At 41.8% G+C, this 11,652-nt stretch overlaps 1 protein-coding gene across 1 annotated transcript; it reads right to left on the bottom strand.

Annotated features, from left to right (window-relative positions):
* Positions 1-736: 736 nt before the first annotated feature.
* Positions 737-9,544, bottom strand: LOC110989924 (uncharacterized). Its single transcript, XM_022254620.2, has 7 exons — positions 8,742-9,544; positions 6,202-6,297; positions 4,640-4,927; positions 4,037-4,268; positions 3,569-3,748; positions 2,440-2,642; positions 737-2,215 (listed from the first exon to the last, which is right to left on the bottom strand). Exons 1-7 carry the CDS (start codon positions 8,835-8,837, stop codon positions 1,988-1,990), a joined length of 1,323 nt encoding a protein of 440 aa, XP_022110312.1. The 5' UTR covers positions 8,838-9,544; the 3' UTR covers positions 737-1,987.
* Between the last annotated feature and the right edge of the window lie 2,108 nt (positions 9,545-11,652).

Below are 11,652 nucleotides of genomic sequence, written 5' to 3'. Positions count from 1 at the left end.
TACGTTACTCTTTTTCCGTGTCATGAAAAGATTTTGACGTTGAAGTTGAAAGAATTTCATACAAAGGTACCAAAATACATGTATACATTCATGAGTAATACTGCCCAATTTGTGAAAACAAATAGTTTTTATAGTGTTTGATCTTACACGAATACTAGTGGAAGAACAGCAGGTCATGATGTTGGTGTCATCGCGTTAAACGGGTGGTGATGAGTAAAGGCTCAGATTTTTAAAAAATTGTCACTCAGTGGTCCAAACTCCAGCGTTCAGAAGTTTCCAAGAGATATTGACTAGCCCAGGCTGGTTTTTGATGATTGTATTCTTTTAAAGAAAGTTCAATTATTTATTTAAGTAATTCGACAATGGATTTGATTGTCAATTATTCAAATGGGGTTCAAAATCCCCTTGACGCTATGACTTTGCAAAAAGTGTCTGTGCAAGAAGGCACTTGGGGTGCCCTGGAGTTCCTTGTAGGACATGGGGAACACGCTTTTGGATGTCAGCTGCCTCAAATATTCTTGGCTGCACACTTTTTAGCGAATTTCCCCCCTCCGCAAACTATATAGGATTTTCAGCGCATTACAAATCTAACCTTTTTCCTTGAACAGATAACAATGTGTGTGAGGTTATGCGTGTTGAAGTTCACATCATATTACATATATCATATATATGGGTTTAGATACATTTTCATCCAAAAATATTACATACAAAAAGATATAGTTTTCGTGCATGCGCATTTTCAAACCTTTTTATTCGGTTTATTTCAAACCGTTTATTCGTCCAAATTTATAGTTAACTTCAAAATTGTTTGAAAATTCACTACTTTTCGTATCCCATGTTTAATTTCTTGTTGCTCGTTTTTGCACCTTTTCTCAAACAATTAGGCCTACTTTTCATGACAGATGATGTGATTTCATCTTCCTCAATTACCGGACGTACTGCAGATGAAATTTTGCGATCGATACAGATTTCGTTAAAATTTCTCACGATTCATTGTACTCTTCTTAGTTTTTAAGTCTCATCTGTTCATTTCTGCTCACTGATTGTTAAGACTGTTTAACATGATATGTAGGCCGACCAAATAATATAATATGTATAATGTGTAACCCGACCAAATTTCGTTGCTAAGAAAGTAGCGCCCTCTTGGTTCAGCTCGCGGCCACAGTCATTGGTCATTCCCAAACCATGTCAATGGTCTATCGTTTCAAGACAAATTTGAATTTAATCGTTTATGACAGTGAACGAAATAAGTTTGAAAATGTGCAAAAAATCTATATTTCTGAGACAAATTAACAGTGTCAACAACTCGAAGAAATAAGGTCTAGCAAATGAAATTGTACAGTTCTACGTCATGCAAAAATAAGTATGACTATACTTCTGAAAACAAAACTCCTTTGCATTTTTATATCTTTCACAGTCTATTCAGTTCTTATATCCTTCGGATTGGCTGTTAAACCTTCCATTTCTTGTCTTGCAATATACACACTGTCAAATATGTCTCTGCATGGTTGTGCACAATCCGATGAATTGGATCAAAACATTCTTGAAATCGTGGACTCACGAATTGAATCTCTACATTACGTGTGTGATCATGAGAGAGAGAACGAATTCCTTTGAAATGTGACGAAATTGAATTGACAGATATTGGGAAGATGGTACATAGGCCCTTTATTAAGCCTTCGTCAGGTATGTTTTTTGATGGTGTTTCTGGACACTTTTTTGACGCAAGGTTATTATTTAAACTTTCCAGTTGTGGCATAAAGTTACACGCTCCATGGCGAAAGCTCAACGTGGCTTTGGCTTAGAACACTGAATGCTGGAGCTGTGTAGTCGAGTTCACGACCAGTGCTAGTAAATTTGCAGTCTAAAGTCTAGACACATTTCTATTCGAATGAACGATTACAAAAGTAGTCCTTTTTTCATGTTACATGTAGACGACTTGTGTTGTGAGTGCTTTACGAAAAGCCCTTGACTGTAGAAACGCACTTCACTCCCGTGGAATGCTAAAGGATTCAGGATGCAAACTCGGTGCAGCCTGTTGCAAGGCCCCGACAAACTGCAAGGCTCCGTCCAACTCGACGGCCTTGCTCATGTAGACCTGGACGCTGCATTTGGTCCCCCAGGGAGGCAGAAACGCGCCCAAGTTGATGACGCGATTGTCGATGGACGCAGTCGTAGCCTGTTGGGGTTGCCATCTCTCGCGGTATTTCTGTGGCTTTGTGGATCAGGTGAAATCAACATACATGATAAAAAATACTTTCCATAGATTCATAGTAATAGAATACGTTTTATTTACACTTAAAATGTACATGCAGTCGCAGAAAACCAAGTATGCGACTGCTGTTGTCAGCAACCTTTTTGAGATTATGGGATTTGGGAATGGACACTGCGATTTCTCTTTGTAAAATGGAAGTCAAAACAGTGAGTGGGGCAACTCACCGAGCACAGTTGCAAGCATTGCTCGACAGTATCTGGAAAGAAACCTTGGATTCTTGCCGTAACACTACAGCCGCTGACGGTGCTGAAGTCCGCGCCCCTAAAACACGACAGTGGGATGCTCTCGTAGCGGAGACTATGCACCTTGTGACCTCTGACACTGTAGGCATTAGTCCTTACTGTCCCCTCTCTTGTCAAGTTGAGACCTGTGAGGAAATTTGATGTAGTTTTAGGATGCTTTTTTTTAAAGACTTTTAAATGGTGGAGATGTTTGGTCGTGGACTGTGGAGACCCAGCTTTAGAGGAGACGGAGGCCAATTTTATTGAGCTTCAGAAAACAGTGACTTGCTAAGCAAAAATCTCCAATCTGATGCTTAGAAAAACGGTTACTAGTCAACATAGACTGGTTTTCTACGTATAACTTTATAAGTTTGGATATCCTGGGCATTTTATGCGATGTGCATGATTTTAGTGCACTGAGCTTGTATTAAGAATTTTTTCTAAGATACGCCACGGCGCGCTCAAATGGATCCAAAGACTCATCCAAAACGCATTCAGGGATATCTTAAAACCATTTCGTGATATCTTGAATGCATTTAGTGATATTTCTAAATAAGTTCCAAATACGTATTAAGTTGATATCATAATATCTCGAGTTTATTTTAAAGTATATGCAGAAATTATAAACTTTTGTGATCTTGCGATGATTTCTCAGGCAGTAATTTTCAAATCGACTTTAGTTATATCTTTAAATAAACAATTATAGTAACCATTGCTTCAAATTGTATAGTAAACAAACGGCTGACTCTATTTTGAAAGAATCGAAAGCCATCTGTTTATCTGAAATATGTTTCGCTCATGTTCGTGATGACTGTGTGCTGACTGTTTTTATTATTGCTCTACAAAAAGGCTAATCGTGTTCGTCAAGATGCACAAATTAGAACCAAGGCTTGTGGTTTTATAGAATCAAGTTGCTAGTGGTAACTTTAACGGAGAGGATTGATTAATTGTGATAATTTTTGATTTGTTACGCATTCAAGTACAAAATAAGAACTAGAAATTCTTGTATCTATCACTCAATATGAAAGTGGTTGACATTAATGATTCTGTTGTTACGGCTCTTTGAACCTGCCTTTTGTCTCTTCCGCCGACAGCAAGATCAAGCGCTTATTGGTCAGGTACGCACGACCTTGGGTCATTTCAGGCTTTGGTGGTACCGCAACATCGCTTTTTGTATCGCCAAGATACTGGAACACTACCTTATGGAAGGCTATGTGATTGTCAGATACAGTCTCCTCTGAAAACAGAACACCTGTTGGAAGAAATTAAACCTTTGTGAGTTTTGCTGGTGTCTTTTTGTCTTGTCTGTTACGTACAATGCTAGTACGTAATAGTATAAAATGTAAGACTTTCTTGACGACTGACAACAAAGGAGATGTTGGGTCGAGGTACTTGCACTTGAGGGACCTCCAATTTGGGGTATGGCAATTGCAATAGCAATGGCAATGTTGCCCAAAATCAAAAGCAATTATCTGATCAGTACAAAGTTTGAGATACCCTTCAGGCACGAAGTCTTATTGGAAACATGAGTGCTACTCACCATCAAGCAACACATCGTATTCCATCTGACAGCTATGAGGCAGCTCCAGGTTACTTGTTGCCGTCATGACTTCCGTCAGCGCTCCCTGGACACATCCTGTAACCTCGAAACCACTTTTTGGATGTTGGACCCCAAGACTGTGGAGAAGTGTGTTGGACGCGGGGTTGAAGTTGAAAAGAGCCAGCTGTTCCTGTGAAGGGGGCGAGGGTGGCGGCTGGACCACAGGCTGAACCTGGACGAAGGTATTTTCGTAAAATGTTTTATCAAAAATAATGTGAGTTCTAATGACATCATGTCAAAGCCCGTAGGTCACCGTCTCAACTGTGCATAGGCCAGATGCAGATTAAATGCACGAAAGAAGGAACGTTTTTTGAAAAGGTGAGGGAAGCACTGAATTACAAGGATGTACACACACTGCTTTTTCAACTTACTGAGAACAGAACAAAAATCAATCGATCACTGGAATGGAATGCAAAAGGAAATCAGTCTAAATCATTGTGTTAAAAATCCTTTCAAAAGTGATGTTTATTTCATAAGACTTTGGAAGTTTCAGTAATGGGGCTCCCACTTTCCTTTCTTCGTATAATGCGATGACATATTAACCTGTGCTCTTGGGGCCTGTTGCTGCACCAGTTGAGCGGGCTGCTGTTGCACATATTGTTGCTGGTGCATGCGCTGCGTGCCTTGCGGATGCGGCTGATGCTGAGTGCTCCCTTGTTGCATGGCCAGCTGCTGTTGCAGTGCGTACTGCCGTTGTTGCATCGCGTACTGTTGCTGTTGCTGCATGGCCGCGGGCTGATGTACCTGTTGTTGTACAGTCTGGTTTTGCCCCAGTGATGGCGGGGGCTGCTGGGTGTACTGTGGGCCTTGAGTACTGGGCGGATTTCCAGGCTAGCACGGAGTTGAGAACAAATATAAAAACGACACGAAAGTGTCGTTTATTAATGCAACCTCACACAAACGGTGTCTTGAAATTTACAAGTACTATGTGAATTTCCGACGGTCACGTGGGTATTTTTATTGGGTCTACTTAGTTTTTCCCCAAGTTTTGTTTCACTTTTGCCTTAAGAAGGTTGTCCATTGGTTGAGAAATAAAGATTGAAAAATACTGAGCAAAACCTACTCATTTTGGGGATATGCCAAGGCTCAAATACAGAGATTATACACCACCATCTGGTTAAAAGTAGGCAGCACCTCCGTAATATAAAGTGAAGGAGTATAATTATGACGCTATGGAGAAAGATCCTGTCATTTGATTTCATTTCAAGCGAACCAATGTTAACGTTACTAGATTCTAGTTTCCACCAGTAAGTGCCTCTGTGTCGGTAGTTTATGTCATTCGTTTTATTCCTTCATAGAAATGATTTTTGTCCTCTGTCTCAAAATTACAGCTTTCAGTCGCTGCATTTCAAGTATTACTTCTAAACGGAAGACAAATTTATTTTCCCCTTTCTTTTGAAGTTTTCGAGGATTTTAAGAAAATAAACTTTAAGAGCAAGTGCCCTAGGAGATCAAGGGACTGGTACCTCAACCAAGTTCATTGATAAAACAGGCTAAAGTATAGTGAGTACAACTGAGTTTCAGGTGTTTCATTCGATAAGATTTTTTCACTATGTATTGGGTGGTGCTTATAATTGTCCTTGCAATGCACGATTCATTTTTGCTACGCTGGGGTGAGGAGCAGATTGGTTCTAAATTAAGATGCTAATCAGAAAGAGTTATTACTCGTCCAATAGAGGGTTTGCATGGCTACCCGTTTGCAGGCCAATGTTTTAAGTTGCTCCACAGGATGTGCACTAACGAGGTATCCCCGTGGAACAAACGAACTGCTCTGCAAGATGGCTAACACGCAAAGTCTATATTCTCTAAGCCAACTAAAATCCTTATTTTGGCCGGAAAGGCTTCACAAAAAGCATGGACTATACACATCAAATCCTAAAGCGACTAGGATTCCAGCGTTAGATTAAGCGCTTCGGATAGAATTTGGACATTTAAGATCAATCAAATGCACTTTCATTTCCAAAGTAATCAAACACTTTCAGTATGGTACAAGTACCATTAGAAAATTTGACTTCTTTTTTACAAAATGGTAAAAACGGAATCAAAAGCAACGCAAGATTTCTTCCTGGCAGACAATTTACCGAGGCCTCAATTTCTTTATATACCTGTGGGGCGTGCAGAGTTTGTGTCTGGTAGGGAGAAGAGCGACCGCTGGAAGGTTGGGAACCAGGCTGTAGACTACTGGGTAGCAGACTACCAGTCTGTGTCAGAAAAAAAGTAATCACTGAGTCTCTTCGAACCTAACTTCAACTGCTTTTGAGCATATCAAGATTACTGGTGGACAGCAGGAAATTAATATTGTAACGTCTCTCTTGGGGTAGGGAGTCGTTATCATAAAGAATGAGAGTCATTGGACTGACTTATACACACACCACTGTTGTATTCTGAAGAAATATTTACATCTTCTCCATATTTACAATGAGCAACTGCTACTAGTAAGGCTGGGTATTAAGTACTGCTCGTCCACATCTGAGCCATTTATTCGGGAGTGATAGAAAATTTGTTCATATCGGAGCTATGCACCCACGAACGGTCAGGGAGTTTTTTCCACAGCTGCCCGTTTGGGAATGATCGTAGCTGACCGCTGGAGCTGGTTGCTCTGTATGGGTGCAGACCACTAATTCAAGTGAGAATTTTTGCCCAGCTCATTAGCATTAAAAGTGCCCCCACGGTATCTTTTGAAAAAGGAGATTGTTTGGCCCCCAAAATGGCGAGATTGTGTAAATCGTTGCCATGATCAACTCCCTGGGTCTTTGAGCTTTCATATGAGAGCAGAAGGGCTAAAAAGTACGGTTGAAAAATGGTCCTAAGTGCCCGAGAAAGTTGAGGGTTGCCACTTGAAAAATGGCTGCAATCAGACTTCGGAAAAATCACTTTTTGGGGGGCGATTTTGTTTTGTGGGAATAATTAAAAATGTAATTGGTTAACCCACAAAAAATTGAAAAAAATTGAAAGATAAGCGACCAGACAAGAATTTCATTTGTGTTTCAGAAATCTCAGGGATGTTGGCGTGCATGCTATTGGGCCCTGAACAGGCTGATTTTACACTGTTTTCAATGGGGCTTGATCTAGTGGACTGGACCCATATAGACTTTTGGGGCTGCATCTTAGCCTACGGGAGCACTGTATTGGGGTGGTTAGGAATAATTCAAAGTAGAAAGTCTATGGAAAAAAGGTCTATGGGGATTTTGTACACACTTGGTCTTCGCTGACTTAGTTTCTGGAGAGCAGTAAGGTCCGAGAAGTTTGGGAGCGGGAGGGTGAAAGTCTGTTCGTGAGTGAGCTACGGGGGACTTGGTCAAGGAAAGGGTGAGCCTTTCTCGGTTCATTGGGTTGTGTATTACACTTAGTCTCTAGACGGCTAGGAAATCTACACGTAATTCTTCCGGGGTAAAACTGAGGGTGAGCGGAGGTAATTGACCTCGCTGTGCCGTGACCAGACACAGGCTTTTGGTGCGTGGTTTGGTGGGATACATACGGTATGAGTTTGGTATATGTGCGGGTCGAATGTACGGGTTATATATGTGCGATTGAAAGTAAGATCGACTCCGAGGAAGATTTGGGAGAAAATGACTAAGTTGGAATTGTGCTTCGGAGTTGCGGTTCAAGGGCATGTTGCAACATAGAGCAAAGGGGTCGCGCGGGAATGCAATGCGCTGTGTGCTCTACAACGCATGTAATCTACGTGTAGATGGTCATTGCGCGCTCGCTGTGGGGTAAGTGGTGCGTGTGGTAGCGAGTACACTATAATCTGCATGCATATAGGGGAACAGTTTGTGGGAGCGTAACAGTATCATTAAAAATACAATGTTGTGTGTCAATACCATTCTGAATATTGAAAGGCGCTAATGTAGAATATTATCGGTTAGCTTAACCACAGTCAAACCGCTTATGCGCATTTCAGAGTAAATTACAGTTCAGGCGCGGATCAGGGAGGACCCCCTAGAAAGTGGTTGAAAAATTGGGAAAATAATAAAAATAACTAAATTAAGTGCACCAATACCATATTGTAACAACGTGTATAACGAAATATTTCATCTTCACTTCCACTTGTCCGCAAGAAAAATGAGACAGAATATCCGGCCTGACCCCTCCTGGAAAAATTCCTGGACCCGCCCCTGGAATACGTAGGATGTATTAGGAGAGATTTGAAGTCACCGAGTTGGCAGAATAATGCTATGCGACAAATCATCTTTTCTGTGGATTAAGTAGGACTGACAATGACCGGTGCACTAACTTGAAGCTCCGAATATGTTCTCTGCATCTTCGTTGCGAGAAACCTACGCTGATTTATTTTTGTGTCTATTGCAAAAATGACAAAGATTAACAGAGTAACCGTCATTTCCTCCTTTATATCCTAAAGGAAGTAGGTTCACGTTGGCCTGGATCACACGATCCTAGATGCAAATGTACAAAATAGTAACGGATGAGCAACCCGGTAAGTGATCCCGTCGTTAGCCTGAGAATGATAGTGTGTGGTAAAGAGTAGGCTAATGCTTTGTCGTGGCTGACAATAATTCAGGTGGACTACCAGCCTGTGATATACCCTCCGGCCCCATTAATACTGACATGTTTACTCGAATCTTATCTAGGTCTCAAAGAATAGTTTCGGAGTTAATTGATAAACCCATCTCTTCCGTTTTACCTGAACATTCTGCCTATTTTGTGTCTGGGATGCATTTGGCGTCCCCGTGCCCACCGCCGTCTCTTCCATTGAGTTCACCAATGATGCCGACTCCATTCAGCGTCCCAAGCGAAACGACACGGAACTTCACTTCCCTGAATTTAGCAGGCCTAGTTTGTAAACGCCTGTGAACAAGGCACAACGCACAGCGTTGAGCTTGAGTATCTTTGAACTTGTGACGATCACGTGTTTTAATCATCGGCAAGCAGAATCTGTGAGATTCAAGAGGTTGAAAGGTTCCTTCTCCACTGAGTCACCGTACGCGTCGTAATACCTTGAAGCTGTGACCCCCACATACACACACGTGACCGAGAGTTGTAACCTTACCCACGACACTATAGTCGTGCGTAACACAATGCAGTCTCCCGAGCCTGTGTCAATAATAAATGCGCCCACAACGTCAAAGTCACGGACACAGAGAATGGTTATTTCAACATGTACATGTAAATGTAGATAACTCACTGCATTTGGCCCTGAGTGAGCGTTTCAAAATGGTTTCACTTTGTACATCATAGCATTTTCCCAGCTAGCACTGAGGCCGACGTCGGCAATCGTCACATCCGTCGCAGTCGTATTTCTGGCGTTGTTGTGACGTTGGTAAGAAATGGTCAAATTTCAACGTTGGCCTGCCGTGCCAACGTTCAGTCGACGTTGGTAATTAGTTTGTATCATCGACACTGAGGTTGCCGACCTTGAGCCGACATAATAGCGTCCTGTATGCAATTTGACGTCGGCATACCAACTTCGTGCCGACGTTGGCTATTGGTTTGTTTATTTGACGTTGAGTTGCCGACGTTGCGCTCTGACGTTTAGTGTCCAGTATGCACTTACGTCGGCATGCCAACTGTATGCTAACGTTGGTGATTGATTTGCATGACTGAGGGTTTTGCCGTTGTGCTGATGTTGGTGAATTATTGCATATTTCACGAGTATCACATGCCAACGGCAAATACATTCTTTTGTGATGTGAGTTAAAAAAGAAAGCAACTGGTTAACATGGGAAAGAAAAAAATAAACGTACACTTTGAAGGAATGATTACGGAAACCTTTCGTAAGACATGGAGTCCGTTAATTCGACATGAACACTTGAGCAGCGACGTCTATAGTATCTAGGGATAAAACGGGGTTGTTATAGTTTGTAAAATATGAATTTACAATCATCGAGGGCACTGTTTTTTTTGGGTGACCCTTTGAAAAATCACTGAAAATGACTCGCTATCCAGGTTTGGATGTATTTTGCATCCGAATCAAGCCACGGGCTATCTTTTGGGACCAAAAAAATCTTATGTTTTTCTTTATTTTTAAAAAAAATTGACCAGAAGTGACGTCATAACTTGGGCGTTGTACGTGATACGAGGATTGACTCTGAGGGAAAGTTGTTTGCCTTTAGGTACTCTTTCAAATGGTACCACTTTATATGCTGTGGGGTGTTCCCTTTAGGCTGGGCATAGAGTAGAGCCATAGGGTATGTGTATCAATGCATAGGGCCGTAGCACCAGTTTTTCCAAGTATAAAGTTTGTACACAACTAATAGGGAAGACTTGAATCGGCTATAACTGTTGAACCGGGAACCCAATGTGTACCAAATTTATACGAAAGGAGGAGTGTCTGTACGTATGACGTGTCAAGTTTATTTGTTTAATTGTTATAAGGGATGTTCAAGACGTCAATGTGGGGAAATCAGAAAGGGTAAGAAGTATCATCATGGGCGAAGGGTTAAATATGACCCAATTTTTGGCTAACCAGGACCCAATACGTCGCCCAAGGGCCTATCTCTATAGGGGTCCAGATGTGCAACTAGGCCCCTGTAGGGTTAGGGGTTTAGGGTAAGGGGTTTAGGGTTATGGGTTTAGGGTTAGGGGCTTAGGGTTAGGGGGTTAGGGTTAGGGGGTTAGGGTTAGGGGTTAGGGGTTAGGGGTTAGGGTTAGGGGTTAGGGTTAGGGTTAGAAGGGGTGTCCCCGTTCGGTGACCCTAAATAACTTTTGAGTCCCGTGACTTTTGACCCTGAAACTTACAGGAAAAATAGTAAACCTTTTCATCTACCTTGTGTTTAAGATTAAGGGTCATAGGTCAATGGGTCATGGAGTTATAGCCTTTCTCCCGAGGGCACTGTTTTTTTGGTGACCCCTTGAAAAATCACTGAAAATGACTCGCGACTAGGTTTGGATGTATTTTGCATCCGAATCAGGCCAAGGGCTATCTTTTGGGACCAAAAAAATTTCTTATGTTTTTCCTTATTTTTTAAAAAATTGACCGGAAGTGACGTCATAACTTTGGTGTTGTACGTGATACGAGGATGGACTCTGAGAAAAAGTTGTTTGCCTTGAGGTACTCTTTCGAATGGTACCACTTTATATCCTGTGGGTTGTTCCCTTTAGGCTGGGTATAGAGTAGAGCCATATTGTATGTGTATTACTGCATAAGGCCGTAGCGCTAGTTTTTCTAAGTATGAAGTTTGTACACAACCAATGGGGAAGACTTAAATCGGCTGTAACTGTTGAACCGCGACCCCAATGCAAACCAAATTCATACGAATGGAGGAGTGTCTGTCTGTGATCGTTTACAGAGACGGATGATGTCTCTAGGGAAAAGACCCGTCAATCACTTTCTGCCTCACTCTGGACGATAGGAATCATACGAAATACAAGACCTGAATATGCAGAAGTGAGAAAAAGGGCACAGATTATCCTACGGATGAAAGGGTTAAATATGCCCACTTCTTTCCTAACCACGACCCAATACGTAGACCAAGGGCCTGTTTCTATGGGACCGCGCATGTACAAATAGGCCCCCAATTGGGTTAGGGTTAGGGTTAGGGTTAGGGGTTAGGGTTAGGGTTAGAAGGGGTGTCCCCGTTCGGTGACCCTGAATA

The sequence above is a fragment of the Acanthaster planci genome, linkage group LG01, assembly GCF_054643075.1.
Source record: "Acanthaster planci isolate LZ-2023a linkage group LG01, COTS_SCS, whole genome shotgun sequence".
In the NCBI taxonomy this organism is placed as follows: domain Eukaryota; kingdom Metazoa; phylum Echinodermata; class Asteroidea; order Valvatida; family Acanthasteridae; genus Acanthaster; species Acanthaster planci.
The sequence above is the reverse complement of the archived record's forward strand: the minus strand, read 5'-3'. Positions and strand labels throughout refer to the sequence as shown.

What these genes read in the sequence shown, in the direction of transcription:
- LOC110989924 (XM_022254620.2), bottom strand. Translation starts at nt 8,837, where the DNA reads ATGGAGTCGGCATCATTGGTGAACTCAATGGAAGAGACGGCGGTGGGC. An exon ending in AACAGGCCCCAAGAGCACAG is followed by an intron (nt 4,269 to 4,639) that starts GTTAATATGTCA and finishes ACCTTCGTCCAG; the next exon opens with GTTCAGCCTGTGGTCCAGCC. An exon ending in AATGCTTGCAACTGTGCTCG is followed by an intron (nt 2,216 to 2,439) that starts GTGAGTTGCCCC and finishes TGATCCACAAAG; the next exon opens with CCACAGAAATACCGCGAGAG.